This window comes from Parambassis ranga, chromosome 4 (assembly GCF_900634625.1).
Source record: "Parambassis ranga chromosome 4, fParRan2.1, whole genome shotgun sequence".
NCBI classification, from domain to species: domain Eukaryota; kingdom Metazoa; phylum Chordata; class Actinopteri; family Ambassidae; genus Parambassis; species Parambassis ranga.
Genome location: NC_041025.1, coordinates 23933303 through 23948847, shown reverse-complemented (window position 1 = coordinate 23948847; position 15545 = coordinate 23933303). Strand labels below are relative to the sequence as shown.

The 15545-nt window shown below is 47.8% G+C and overlaps 1 protein-coding gene across 11 annotated transcripts in view; it reads left to right on the top strand.

The window, feature by feature from the left end:
- mast2 (microtubule associated serine/threonine kinase 2) overlaps window positions 1–15545 on the top strand; it is a 109578-nt gene that overhangs the window by 74018 nt on the left and 20015 nt on the right. For 5 of the 11 annotated variants that reach the window (XM_028404311.1, XM_028404309.1, XM_028404314.1 and 2 more), the window contains 5 exons: window positions 1599–1808; window positions 7512–7603; window positions 13075–13150; window positions 14230–14250; window positions 14939–15017. In XM_028404311.1, coding sequence (XP_028260112.1) covers window positions 1599–1808; window positions 7512–7603; window positions 13075–13150; window positions 14230–14250; window positions 14939–15017 — 478 coding nt within the window. The remainder of the gene's footprint in view (window positions 1–1598; window positions 1809–7511; window positions 7604–13074; window positions 13151–14229; window positions 14251–14938; window positions 15018–15545) is intronic. The other 6 variants (XM_028404315.1, XM_028404321.1, XM_028404320.1 and 3 more) reach the window with 3 other exon arrangements.

Sequence of the window (15545 nt, the reverse complement as noted above, 5' to 3'; positions counted from 1 at the left end):
GGCGCTCACACACACACACACACACACACACACACAGATAGCACGTTCTCCTGTTGAGAATAAGTAGTGCTAAGTTTAAAGAACATGTGACTTCCTCTTCCTGCCTCAGGTGTTAACGGCCTGTTCACACTGCCCACCAATAACCAAACATTACACACATACACTATGTGAAGCAGCCCAGTCTGACAGACAGTAAGAGCCACAGCTCCACCTCTGCTGTAACCATGCTGATAATCACAGGTTAGGGCGTCCGTGTCGTCCAGTGAGGAAAATATGAACATATCAGTAAAGTCTTTGTAAACAGACTTCCTCACAGGATGCTGATTGGTCCGAACCACCTGTGGTTTAGTTCAAAGCTTGAAGCAGGCGGCGGTAAAGTTCCCCAAAACATCTTGATCGCCCCCTAGTGGCTGGCTGCAGTAACCAGTGGAGCAGCCCAGCTCGAGCACAAATAGTTGAGAGAGGGGTGTCCTCAACAGGAGTGGGTGGGAGTTAGGGTGGAACACTGCTGTTCGGACTGTGGGTCCAACATGGCCGTGCCTTTCAGTTAAGCTTTGTTGTCCTTTTGCAGATGGAATCCTGGGAGTTTGACTGTGAGGCTGTGGTATTGAATGTATTCTAATTATCTTTATACCGCCGGATCTCTGTAAACCTCCAGCTGCTGGTTTGTCCTCATCTCATCATGGATTTTGTGACGGCTGAGCTGAACCTGCACCACAGATGGCCTTACAGTATGCTGGGAAACACTGCACACGCTAAAATGTGTGCAGCCCTCGACCCCACAGCAGGTGGGCTCACCCTCTCTCCCCCCCATTCCCAGCAGGGGGGGAGAGAGGGAGTGAGGGGAGGGGAGACAGAGCGCAGCACCATAAGGTCAGCTGTGTGCTGACTGTGGAGCTGAAGAAGTTATCGGGTCGTGTTCTAAGTGTTTTATCAGTGCGCTTCTCCGAGCGGCTGATCAGTGAATTGGACTCGCTGTGTTTTCATCACAGCTGTAATATGAGAGAGCGCTTTGTGCTCTGTGAAGCTGATCCAACACTTTCTGACCAGCCACTTCCAACCGTCATAAGTTTGAGCAGTGAGGCTTCCAGCCTGCTGTGAGGGGACATCTGCAGGCCGGCAGACAGTATGGAGGGCGGAGCGTGGCGCCGCCGCTGCTGCCGCACACACTGAGGCTCCTCTCTGTCAAAATGAAACCGATGATTATACTGATTGTAATCAGTTACTCTGTAAAGCCTCAGTCTAAAAATCAGTGCAGTAAAAAGTAAAGTAACCTTAACATGATCATCCGTCAGTGTCTTGTGTGACCACAAGGAGCCAAAAACAAGTCTCAATACAGAAACAGAATCCTGTTTGGAGTAAATCAATAAATAAATCAATAAATGGGCAGTGAAGGAGAAAGATAAGGAAGTCACAAAAATAAAAAAACGTCCCTACATCCCTTTTATTTGCAGCTGGCAGGCAGTCGAGCAAACTTGACGAACATATGGAGAGTGTGATGTTTTCACAGTTTATTGGTAGCTCTGCACTCACGTCTGCTCCTCACACATCCCTCCTCCCTTCATCCTTTCTTCCTCCCCTCCCTCCTTTCTTGGCAGAATCTGGTCGCCTGCTCAGCTGCGTTGCCATGGCAACAGCAGCCTCCTCCAGCACCTGCTGTCCCCCACTTCCTTTCATCCCTCCATCGTTCAGCCTCCCGTAGTCACCCTCTCCCCTCTCTCTCCCTCCTCCTCCTCTCCCTCCCTCTGTGCCTCTGATGGCCCTCTGTCAGCCCCTGTTCACCAGCGAGGAAACCCCTTCCTCTGGAGGTAAGAGCCACGCTGCGTGTCGCCTCATAACACACCTGTTTGTCTCTGAGTGTTTCTGGGTTTGCTGACCTTCTGTTGTTGTTGAGCAGAGAGCAGCTGTACTAATGAGCTGCACACACAAACACCGGGTTGTTACTTTCTGTTCTGGTGAAGCGCTCCAATAGGTTGTCTGTGTAAACAACTTCCTGACATTTTCCTGCTCCGTCAGGATGTAGTACAGCCTGAGCAGGGACTGTTTGTGTGAGAGGGTGCATGCGCTGATATCATCGAGGTTTCAGGGACCAGGTGCTTGTCTCATGTCACGCTGTTGAACAAAAGCAAAGAAAATGGAGGCTAGTGGACTCGTGGGGAGCAGGATGTGTTTGTTAATCCGCTGGTTACAGATGTATGAAGGTTTCTGTACAATGCAATGCAAACACAGAGACTGAAAGGGTTAATCAGAGGGATAAAGGATCGAACCATCCAGAGCTCCTGCAGTGGAAAAATGTTAAATCAGGACACTGTTGTTTCCAAGTCCCCAAGATTTATTTAATAATGACAATATTTTATCCTAACATGGAGTCATGAGCAGGTAAATAAAGTCATCACGGAACTGATGCCCAAGCTGCCTGCTCACTGTTGAAGTCAGTTGAGCTGCACTCAGAAACTGAGAGGCTAGAAGAGAAAAGAGCATCAGAGAGGGAGGGAGGAGGCACTGCTGAGCGGGAGGGAGGGAGGAGAGGGAGGAGAGGGAGGGGAGGCGGACGCACCAGCCGCTCACACACTTGACGTTGCCGGTGTGACAGGTGGAAGCCAGCGTCTGTTTGTTCGCCACATCCTCTGCCGTGGTTTCAGAGCGATGGTCGCAGCACACTAGCGTTAGCATGTCTGACTCCTGGACGGTGCTGTCTAATTTCTCCCTGCCTGAGAGAAGCATGCTGCGGCGCTCCAAGAGGTACACGCTCCTTCCACCTTTCCATCAGACTGTCTCGTCCTCCACCGCTGCTTTTATTATTTCTGTCCCTGCTTCCATTTTTTAAATGTTCTGCTGCTGGTTAGTTTTCTCTCCTCCTCCTCCTCCTCCTCCTCCTCTAGCTTGATGCTCAGATGAAGGTCAGCTAACTGAATTTGTGCCTGAATAGGAGTTAGTGTCACATGTTACACTGCTGGCATCTGCACTGTGTGTGTCTGTGCTCTCCTGTTTTATTCAATTTCTTCCTTCTGCGTACAGTTTACGTGTTTGTGATGCACGGCCAGGCGAGATTTGACTTTTGTGCGTCATCATTCCTCCTTCTCTTCTCCTGCTGTGCCCTGAGTTGACTTTTCTTCTTCTTCTTCTCTGCTCTGTCTGTCAAAGCCTGGAGTGGTGTCTCCAGCAGGGAAGCGAGGCAGAGACAGAGCTGCACTTAGCGCCTCCAAGCAGTAATTTTCTTCCTCCTCCCTGTAATAACAGGGGTAGCTGACACACAAATACACGGACAGATTTCTTTTTGTCACAGCCTCCTGTTGTGTGTTTTTTAAAAGTGAGAGAGAGAGCGGGCTTGTGAAGTGAGACAGGAGAGACTCCTGCATAGCAACAGGCTCTGGCAGTTTTTGGTGTGGTTGAGGTCGCTGTGATCAGGACGATTCGTCGCTCTCACAGAGGACGCTGTCCTCTTTCTGATACTGCTCTCTCATCTCTTTATTTTTGATCTTTGGCTGCCTTGTAAGCACAAAATGTTTCTATGTTTGCTTTGTCATGTCTTTGTGAAGATACAAATTTAGACAGAGACAGTCTTCTTAGTCATTTTTTCCCCTGACTCCACTTCATCAGTTGCGTCAGTGTCTCAGTTCAGCCTGAGGCGTCCTGCTGCTCCAGAGATATGATGTTAGATGCTCATCATGTTGTAGAGACTCCAGACCACCACCTCCACCTCCACTGTACACAGTTTCCAATGAAGTGCAGACTTCTGTTTGGACCTAGTCCCCTCAGTCTGAGCACTGATTTACCTTAGTAGGTAAATCCAAAATGTAGATGGTAGCTGTCTTGCTGGTTGTCGGGGACAGGGTTACATTAGAGTCCATGTAATGACATGTATGTTTAGCATCGTTCAGTAGAGACATCACCCAATAGGGGCGCCACACTGACACAGGCTCTTCCTGTGTCTCTCAATGTATAAAAACACGCCCTGTGATGGGCTGATGGCCACTAATATATATCTTTATCCGACCTCGCTGGGGCATCCGGGCGTCTCCCGGGGAGCAGCGACAGCCTACCTCACAACAGAGGACGGCAGCAGCTGCTGTTTGAGACAGCAGATTAGGCTGTAATCTGATTTGTGACAAAAACAGCAGATCTTCTCTCATTGAGAATAAAAAGCTGAAACATCAGAGCTGCACACAGGAACCACCGGCACACGGACTGAACTCATCTTTAAAAGGATGAGATGATTTTAGAGCATGGAATAAATTGACAAGAAGAAAGAAGAATATTTCTGATACTGCAGTTCTTCCAGGAGGAGGTGTGATACTGGTGTTAACCCTGTAGTTTCTTCCACAGAGAGCAGAGCAGGACACACTCAGACCAACGCTATTGAGTAGACTGTAGGAAATGAGTTCAGCTGTAGATTTTATCCACACACACTTTCTTGCACACACACACACACACAAGGCAAACCTGCCAACACACAGCTGTGTCTGTCTGTTGTCTCTCTGCGTCTCGACAAACAAAAGCACACTTCATGTAATGCTGCTACAAGTTAAATACAGCTGACTGCTGGTCACCTGTCAGTTAATCATGGCTTCCTGGTTATGGTGAAGAATGAAGCGAGAGGTTTGGGGGAATGTGTAGGTGCAGATTTGGTTAGATTTTCTGATCCAGTTTATAGAAATGAGCACACATATGGATCCAGTCACTGTGGTCTCACCCGACAGCCGCATGCTTTGGTCACGATAAGGAAACACAGACACACTTTTTATAAACATGTGCCTTCAGTCAGTGCTGCATAATGGATCCATGTTTCCCAGCAGGGATCCAACATGCCTGCAGGAGGAAGAGCAAAGAGAGAGAATCAGAGAGCCTCACTGCTCTCTGATTCTCAGAGAAAACGCTGCATACATACATGGAGCTAATGCTAGCTGTGTGTTAGCTCCATCACTGCTCCTCAGATCAGTTGATGTTCTGCAGCGGCTCAGACTTGAATCCATTTTTAGGAGGCGGTCGCTGAGCCTTGTTGATTAGCTGGTGAGCAGCAGTCAGTGACAGTCGCTGTGTTGTCGGTAACATCCTGAGTATGCATGCAGACTGTGACTGTGATGGTTTCCGTTGGATTCAGATGATTCCAGATGTCAGCTTCTGGTTCAACGTTTCTGTTTGAAATAACATTTATGGCTCCACAAAGGATAAATACACACACACACACACACACACCTCTCGTCCCATCTGACCCTGTCTGCCTCACCTGCCTCAGGGCTCCTTTTGTGTAGGAGTGTATTTGCAGTGTGTGTGTGTGTGTGTTAAATAACCAAACAACGTGCAGAGTGCTATTGAACATTTTGAAAAAGTTAAATAGTGCTGCCGTGTGTGTCTGTCTGTGTGTTATTGTGTGTTATGGTGTGTAAGAAATTCCCTGAACACACATCACTGAGTCTCCAACTTGGCAGCTCATCCCTCATACAGAGGTCTGTGAGGTGTGTGTGTGTGTGTGTGTGTGGACCACATGCTGCCAGGAACTGCTGATGCTGCACATCTTAACAGATGGCAAAGACACACACACACACACACACACACACACAGCATGCCATATCTACATTACATACACCACATGCTCACCACAGATAGATCGCATACATAACACTTCCACTAATCGCCCGGTCCTCACAGAGATGGGAACACACTGACGATAAAAAGAGACGTCACCTGATTGTTTGACTGCAGCGCAGATTTTAGGGCTTAGCGCTTAGCGTGGGTCATGTGATCACCCAAGCGTGTTCGGCCTGTCAGAAACGCTGCACTACACAACTGCATAATTACAGCCAACAGATGTGATGGGCCAATTAACACAGCACACACATGCTGTTAGCGTGCCGACACCTGCCGGCTCTGCCAGGGCCCGTCGGAGGACTCCTCTGTTTGTGTGTCCTCACGTTCAGGAGGAGGAAGCAGTCAAGCAGACACACCTCTGTCAGAGTCCAGGTCCTGTCCCACAACATGGCCGCCTTCCTGATGGTTCTGTTGAGTCCGTTGATGTCCCTCACCCTCAGACTGCTGCCCACATCCACGTTCTTGCAGTTCTTGCTCTGCAGTCAGGATTTCTGTCCATCTCTGAAGTGTATATTATGAGTTGAAGCCTGTGAGCTCACCTGCTGCCCTCAGGACCGAGCCCCTCCAAAAATAAGGCTTCTCATACCACAGATGTTTGACCCGGTGGTCTGGACATAATCGCCATCGTAGGTCAGAACACCTGCTCTTCAACTGTTTGCTCTAATCAGACGCTGACATGTGTCGTCGTTGTCAGATAATCAAAACTAATCTGTCGGTGCTCGTAAAGTCTGTGTGCATGACAACGGGAGCCGCTTCTATTTAGAGTAACCATGAAATGCCCTGTTGTCTATCAGGGTGTTGTTGTGGCAGCTGAGAGTACCTGACGGCTTCATCGCTGCCTCCTCTTTCATCTGTGATTTCCTCTGAGTGCAGCGAGCCTCACCTCCGCTCATTACAGCCGCTCTCGGCTCGGAGCCTCGCAGCAAACAACAAAGAGGGAAAATCTTGTGAGTGTGGACCTGAGGGTGTGTTGGAGCTGTTCGGTGTGAAGGCTGCGCCTCATTTCCTCCTCATCCCGTCTGACTGGGGACAGATGTCTCAGCTTTAAAGCAGATTGCTCTTTCCTCCATTTCAGTTCAGGATCAAGCTCATAATGACTGCTCAGTCATTAGTGATGGAGCCTCTATGGACATTTTCTAATGGAAATAGAGACATGTGTTCAGAAAGACAATCATAGACTAAACCAAGACCCCATTCCAGTGAGAACACCCAATGAATGTGATTATTGTGTGTGTATATAGTGTGGGAATAAAGTGTGTGTGTGTGTCCAAGCCTGGGGGGAAATAAAAGTCCAAAGTTTTCAAAACTCTTCAGATGACACGCCACAGTAATACCGCAGAGCTTTGTTTGAATGATATGTGACAGAGAGCAGAAGAATGTCCACTCAGGGCTGCCGTACCGCTCAGAGCCTCATTTGCATCAATAGTTCTGGCTGTGTGTTGCGTGATTGTGAGTCCCTGGTGTCCTCTGGTGTGAAGGACAGTGTGTGCTTGTGTTTGTCAGTTACACTGTAACATCTGTGAGCTCCCCAGCAGAACACGCATTACACACACACACACACACACACACACACACAGTCTGATGTGTGTGTGACAGCCAGAGCGGACACCTGCTGGTCCTGGTGCAGCGCTGCAGGGGGTGTTCTGCCATTTTTGGAAACATTACAGATGAGTGACTTTAACATTCATGACAGTGTGTGTGTGTCTGTGTGTGTGTGTGTGTGTATGTGTCTGTGTGTGTGTGTGTGTCTGTGTGTGTCTGTGTGTGTCTGTGTGTGTCTGTGTGTGTCTTAGAAGTGAATAACAGTGTAGAGTGAGCGGGTTTCTGTGTGTGGTTCATTGCAAAGCTCCAAAAAATGTGAACGCTGATGTGGATTTTTTGGGATGTGCATCCACACTGACTTTGTTTGTTTCTGTCCTCAGTTGTCGGGCGAGCAACAGGAAGAGCCTGATTGTGACGTCCAGCACCTCCCCCACCCTCCCACGACCGCACTCGCCTCTGCACGGACACACAGGTAACACAAACGCACACATGTGCAAGGGACAGTTGACTGTAAATAATAAAGAAACAATGCAGCAGGTGTTACAGCTTTCAGCTGTGAACACACAGGTTGTGTTGGGCCTGGTGTCATTGCATCTGTTTGTGCTGGTTGTGTGTGTGTAGTAGAAGCAGCAGGTGGGCTGTGTTACACCGAGTCGTGCACACTGAGCTCCATCAGGTGTCTGATTGTTTGGATGAACACACTGCAGGCTGAGGCTCACCCTGTTTATATATGTGTGTAGACTGAGAGTGTTTGTTGAGCTTGTGCCCTCACATCATCTCATCAAACTATCAACATGAGCTGTTTTTCATTGATTGATGGGTTATGGATCATATACATGCAGCTCTGAGTCAGTCTTTCTCATGCTAGAGAAGAAGGAACTTTAGTTATCCTACACATCCCGGAGCCAGTTTGAGCATTTTAATGACTTAGAGTTCCATGTTCTGCACATGATGTCTTTACCTTAGCTGTGTGTGTCTGTGTGTGTCTGTGTGTGTGTCTGTGATGTGACTGACAGGTTGTTGAGTTTTATTATTTCCAGAGCAGGAAATGAGATGTGTGTGTGTGTCTGTCAGCAGAGTATAAAACACACACTGTTAATGAGTCTCTCTCCTTGCATCAATATTCCACCATCTCTCCATCGTTCATATTTCTCTCCCCCTCTCTCCCCCCCCTCTCTCTCTCTCTCTCCCTCTTTCTCTCCCTCTCCCTCTCTCTCTCTCCTCCCATTCAGTCACTGTCACGATCCATTTTTATTTTGTTCTCACAATCTATATTTCGATTCCGTCGCTCGCCCACCCTTCAGTCGCCATCAATCAATATCACCGTGTTTCATCTACATTTGGAGGCGGTGGCGGTGGTGGGGGTGGTGGGGGTGGTGGGGGTGGTGCTTGGCGGTTGGTGGATCTGGGGGGTTTGTGCGCTTGTCGTACATGCTGTCAGCTGTGTTCGACAAAATTTCTGTCAGCACGCATTTCATCTGTCACCATCCACCCAGCGTGCGCACACACACCTTTTCACTAGTGTGTGTCTGTGTGTGTGTGTGTGTGTGTGTGTGTGTGTGTGTGATGGGTGAGAGCATTTATTTATTTATTGACATTTGTCAGAGCTCAAGGTGAAGCTAAAAATAGAAAGATGTTTACTTAAAGAAGAAGACGGAGCAAACTTCTGCACAGCAGGATTTAATCTTCTGGTTTTCATGCAGCACACGCCCCTCGCCCCGCCGTACGCAGAGTGGCGCCCATTAATCTGCAGGAAAACAAGACGCGGTCGATGGCTGCGTGACACAGTTCCTGTCTGTGTTCATACAAACAGATGACACGGTTTAAATGGATAAAGCTGCCGTGGTTCACCGTGTCATGTTTTATTTAGGGGTTGTGTGTCGTGAACCAGACTTTCTGAGTGTGTAGAAATTCAGACGTCTCTTTGTTTTTCTGATATTTGAGGAGAGAGGGGAATAATGAGATGGTTAAAAACATCTATTTCTGGCTGTTTGCTGTGAGGAGGAAGCATGTTACATATAAAAATATAAAAGCTCTTCAAAGAGAGAGAGTTTGAAAGGGAAGAAACCTCTGACGTCCTTATTTTTGACATTTTCTGGACTAAATATTAAAACTAATCAATTAGTAATGGAAGCTTCACTTCTTTCCCCTCATCCTCCAACGCTGCTGCTGCTGCTGCTGCGTTGCCACGGTAACGCCGCCACTGGCCTTCCTTTCGGAAATAAACACCGCTAATTAAATATCACTGATTAATGTTGCAGTTTTCCATTGTGTCTCCTGTCTTCCTGCTTCTACGGCTGAATGTTTAAACAGAAGTTTGATCCTCAGACAGGCTGATTAACATGCACCCGCCGAGGCTGGAACCTTTGGATTCCTTTTCTTCTTCTTCTTTCTCTCCATCTCACGGTCCGGCCCCCTAATCATGAATTTCATCTTGGTTTCAATCATCCAGCCATTTACTGCTAATCAGAGGGAGAATCCTCAAAGTCTAATATCATCCTGAGGGGGCTGACGAGATCAATCCCCTCCAAAGATGACTTTTATTAAATCCCTCGTTTGCGCTCTAATCATCACTTCCTCTCTGTGCTTCTCCATCTCATCACTCCATTCTCCACACTTTTACTCCCCGTCATTGTTCCCCACCCCGCCTGAAACTTCCCTCTCTCTCCCCGACTGACGGCGAGCTGTTATCCAGTAAAGGTCAGCTGATGATTGACAGCTCTGTGCGCTCTGATGGATTCTGTCAAACAGTCCTCTGCTCATCTTTGTAATTGTAAAGTAGGGCAGACAGACAGACAGCAGAGGCAGAGGCGGCGTCGAGCTTTTGTCTTCTTCACTTTCTTGTCACACATAACTCTCTCTTTCCGCCCCCTCCCCAATTATAGCTGTGTTTTGTTATCCCAGCCGCCGCGCCCTCCCTGGAGAGGCGGCGAGGCAGCGAGACTGAAGAGGCACAAAGCAGATATATTACATTTGCATGTATCTCATGTGCAGCAGTTTTTCTTTGCTAAAAGTAGGTCACTGTCACTGCAGTCAACTGCCTCCCAAAATGTGACGGTAAAGCAGGTCTGTACCTGATGTGAGGAGGCCGCCCCCCCAGGCTGCGATGTACATCTCAGCTGCACCCTGAAAACAGATCATACCACATGCTCTGCATGGCGATATTTATTCAGAAAGAAGTGATGTTCGTGTGTAAGCAGTCAGAGTGCAGCTTCATGCTGAACGTCGCTCTGTGCTCCTGTGGTGTGTGACAGAAACCACGCACGGTTCTGGAGGCCGGAGGCTCGGCGCCCCCCACACACACACACACACACACACTGCTGTGTGTGGTTTTAAAGAGACAGAGTCTTCTGTCTGTGAGCGAGCTTCAGGTTCACACACACTGCTGCTGTAACCGTGAAGTGTGACTGTGAAGTGCTCTAACTGCTCCTCTGAGACCTCTTTGTCCCTTTAACTTCAGCATCTACACACACACACGATGTTTCACACAAGTGAGGCGGCGATCTGTCTGACTAATAGCACACATGCTCACTGGAGTGTGTGCACACATGCTCTGCACTGTGCGACAGTGAGCGCTGGTTTTCATATTTGCCGTTCTGCTCTGTCCAGACGCGCTGCTGAGGAAGATGCATAATTGATGTGGAAATGTCCGACGTGTCTGATTCTGAGGCCGCCAGCCTTTCCCCTCTCCATCCTCATTCTGCTGATTTATTCCTTTCACACCGACTGTCGGAGCGCCGCCTTTCCCTGCAGATTCTCTGGCCTTAGAATCCATTAAGACAGCCTGTGTACGGTCATTAAATAATATCAGGTTGATATGGAGGAGGATCATTTGTTGTTAAGAGCTCTGCAGTAAATCTTTCATTCCTTCACTGAGTGGGAATGTTTCTTTTCTCTGACTGAAATCTAGATTCAGTCTGAGGAGAACTTTCTGGTCCTACCGTCCTAACGTTTGGTCCACACAGAAGCTTTTTAGATGCACTTCAGGCAGCCGGCGAAGCACGTGGAGGCTGTCCGGGGATTAAACTGTGTACAGAAATGTTTAGTCTCATCAGTCATAATTCAGCCATGAAGAACTGTTATTGGCTTCAGTGCAGACACACACACACACACACACACACACACACACACACACACACACACACACACTCTCTCCTCTCTTCAGTCCATCCGTCTCTCTGAACCTGTGGCTGTTTCACCTCCTTTATCTCAATCTAAAATCCTCTTTTCTCTGCGGATTCAGAAGATGAATTAGTCTCTGCTCTTATCTCTCCACCTTCCACCTTCCGCTCATTTAATGAGTCGCTCCATCAAGCTCCGAGACCGTCCGTCTCCATCTCCCTCCGTCCTCCATTACAGCCTCCTTCTCTTATTTTTTCCTCTCCTGTGGTTTTTATTCGTCCTGATCGCTGAGATTCTGCTCTGCCCTCCATAAATCCTCCACTCACATTCTCATTCTGCTGCCGTCTGTTCCAAGGCCACAGGAAGTTGGATGGAGGATAAAAGAAAACGTGCTTTCTGTTTTCATTTGTCTTTTTAAGCAAGTGGAACAAAGCTGCTGCTTTTTTACTTCAACCAAACCAACCAATGTGTTTGAATTTTTTTTTATATTTTCATCTTTTGTGCTGATAATTTAACCATTTAGAGTTGAATGCTAAAAATCCTTCAACTCTTCCACCCTGAATGCTGACATTTAATCCCTGTACTTCTCTCTCTGTTAACCCTTTAAAGAAGCATGAGCATGTTTTATATTTACACACGGTGCTGTTCAACTGTGCAAAACGCTGTTTAATGCATTCGTATTAACTGAGATCACATCTTACTTTGAGCTAATTAATGATCACCTGACAAAAGCAGCATTGACAAACTGCAGTTCCACTAGTGTCCACCAGAGGCTGGCTGCCAAAGTGAGTCCTCCGTGTTAAACTGTCCAGCAGAAGTGAGCATGCTTACAGCCTGGTACTGATGAACTGAGGCTGAAAGACTTCTCTGAAAAAACCTCCAGCTCATCCAACGTGCTGCAGGGAGAGTACTGTCAGGAATTAGGATGAGATAATCCTTCATTAATCCCACTGTGGGGAAATTTGCATTGTTACAGCAGCAGAAACAATAGATTAAAGGCACAGTGAGTGATGGTGCTGGCCTCTTTTTAAACTTACTCTCCTTACAGGCCTGCAGCAGATCTTTGCTGTCATGGAGGTAGAATGAGAACCTGAGCCTTGAGCTGTCAGTCCCCTGTCTGTGGAACCAGCTGCCAGTCTGGGTTCAGGAGGCAGACACCAAGTCCACCTTTAACGTCCAGCTTCCTGTTTTATAAAGCAGGACTTCAGCCAGTCACTGTCCCAGGGCTGCAGGTTTAAGCCGTCCTGAAGCACTCCTGGGTCAGACTGAGTAAAAGACGCTGCATAAATTGATTTTAAGATTCTTTTATTCATTTTTAAGTGCTTGCATGGGCTGGCCCCGGATTATTTGTCAGACCTCTTGGTAGTGCATCGGCCCTCCAGAGCTCTTAGGTCTTCTCAGTCGTGGCTCCCGCTCTGTGGAGCGCTCTGCCTCTCGCCCTGCGGTCGGCAAATGGCCTCAACACTTTTAAATCTCTACTAGAGACTCACTTGTTCACCTCGGCCTTTGCCTGGGTATTGGCAGCTCTTGGGGATTCTATGTTTCATGATTGTATCTTTGGTTGATTGTGTTTTACTGCACTTCATCTCTTATGTTTTTTATTAGTTTGATTTTATTTGATGTATTTTAATGTTGGTGATGCCCTTATAAATGTGCTGTATAAATAAAACTGACATTGACATAAATTAAATATTTACTCATCATTAATATGAAGCCAGTTTGTGTCATGTGTCCCACACACCAACACAAACACTGGATGTGTACTCACTTTGCTAACGTTGTCACTTCTTGTCCTCCCTCCTCTCTTTCTCCCCCTCTCAGGTACTAGTCCACTGGACAGCCCTCGGAACTTCTCCCCCAACACAGCCGCACACTTCTCCTTCGTTCCTGCACGCAGGTGAGACACTCACACCACGTGAACACACACCTGTGTTTGTCCACTCACACCTGGAGTCAGGTGAAAACATGTGGTCACAAACTGAAGAACCAGACTGTCGAACCTGCCTCCAGTAATTTCAGCAGTTCTTGTCTGAGCCCCGACAGTGCTCACTGCAGTTTATGACAAATAAACTGTTATTCTGTCAACGATTCAGTTTAACATTTAAGAGCATTTTATGAGGAATTAAGACAAAATAAAGTAGATGGATGAGCTGCACGTCAGGTTTTAAAGTCTTTGAATCGTGGTGGAACGGCTCAGTGGCGTCGGCCCCATGAGAGCTGAGCTGCTGCTGATGAGAGAGTGAGCTGATGAGGAGTCAGACGATCGCTCCAAGGCTGTCACTCAAACTGGGATTCATAAACCTCTTATCTGTCTGGGCTCTCAGCACAGATCGTAATTACAGGGAAGTAAGAAGAAACTGTGTGTGTGTCTGTGTGTGTCTGTTTGTGTGTGTGTGTGTGAGAGTGTGTGCCCATGTGTCCATGCTGAGATTAAAAAAAAAAAACATAAACTCAACATAAGTTTGCTGAAAAGAAATGTTCAGATAAACTGCCTTCCTTTAATCTGTTAAGATGATGCTGTTTCCATGGTAACGCATCTTCAACTGATCCCTCGGGCTGCTTCTATGACAACATCATCAGACACTGTCATGGCAGCCGTGTCAGGTGCAGCAGCCAAAAAAAGAGCATTAGTGCGTTAGAAATCCCTCTCTGTCCGGCCGCTGACCTCAGCGCAGCCGCTGCAGCTCCTCTGGGATGACACTGACACCGTGTGGTGGAGGGCGGTACGACAGGCTGCATATACTCTCCAGATGATTTGGATGTTTTCTGTTTTTTGACTTGTTTGGTTTATGATGGATGTTTTTATCTGACGGCACAAAAATAGTTTTAAAATAAGATCTTTGCAGATGATCCTTGTGTAAGCTGGGCTGTGTGTTTGCATCTTGAATAGACTGTGAATTGCTGTGTGTGTGTGTGTGAGGCTGACAGCTGCTAACAGCTATAAAAAGAAAACCACTTGTCTTGTCTCCCTTGCAGTCATGGACACAGGGCTGACAGGTAACGTCTCACTTTTGACCTCAGACCTTTTCTTCCTCCTCCTCCTCCTCCTCCTCTTGCTGCCACCTTCATGCCCTCTGTTCAAGCATGGCTGAGCACATACACACACTAAATGTCATCAGCAAGTGTCCTGCAGGGTGTCTTCATCTGCTGCTCAGTCTTTTAAAAAAAAAAGCCCTGAGCCGTGTGAAAAGTGCGCTTGCTTGTTAAATGAGGGAGGCTGATGATACTTTTATTTTAGTTATTGTCAAGAAATCGGGTCAAGCATGGAGGGTTTGTAAATGTGATTTTAACCATCAGTCACCAGACCTCACGAGAACATGTCGCTCCTCATGAGGATCCTCAGTCGCCCTCACAATGAGCAGTGGTTCAGAAAGATGTTCATTTGTCTCCATTGTGCACAACAATGACTGCGTTGTTTGCACTGCTTTCTATTGCACATGTGGTTTGTTGACAATAACAAAGTAAAGCGGAGCAGCTGGCTTACATCTCACGCCCGGAGCTGTGTGGAACGTGCGCCGCGGCTCTGCTGCCAGCTGTTTCCGCTCCTTCGTGCTCCTCCTCTCCACCTTTGACTCCGTGTTGTCTTTGCACCGGCCCTCCCTCAGCTGAGCTGCCTTGCTGCTGCATGTCCTGTGGACTGTTTGTGTGAAAGAGTTTTTTACCTGACTGTGTGTCTGTCTTTCAGGACGGACGGCCGCCGCTGGTCTCTGGCCTCGCTGCCTTCCTCTGGATATGGCACCAACACTCCCAGCTCCACAGTCTCGGTAAATATCCTGACGCCTCTGTGTGCATGTTGCTGTAGATAAATGAGAAGCTCCTTCTGCCTCCTCCCCTGCTGTGTTTTCTCCCTCTCTCGCCCTCAAGTGTTCTCCTACTTCCTGCTCTCTGTATCAGTGCTCCCTCAGGTCTAATCCTTCTTCGTGTCCTTTACCTTCTGCTGCTCCTTCATCCCCTCCTGAACGCCCCGCCGCGAGCTTCCTCTGTGGCTGCTGCCTGCAAAATGAGGCTCAGCATGCTTCAAAGGCCTTAGCTGGCTGCGCAAGCTCTTAACTCAAACATGCAGGCCCACAGACTCGGTGTGCAGAGCCCGGTCGCCGTCTCACTTTATCTTGTGTTCGGTAAATACATCGTTTCAGTTAAAAGCTATCAAAACATCTGGATTAAAGAAAGGGTTAAATTAGACAAACCAGTGTGCAAAGGTAGCTTGGAATGGGGAAAAGGACAAAGGCTCATTTAGTTCCAGCCTAAACAGGGTCTCCTTACCAAAGACAGACCTGACCCAGACCTCAGTC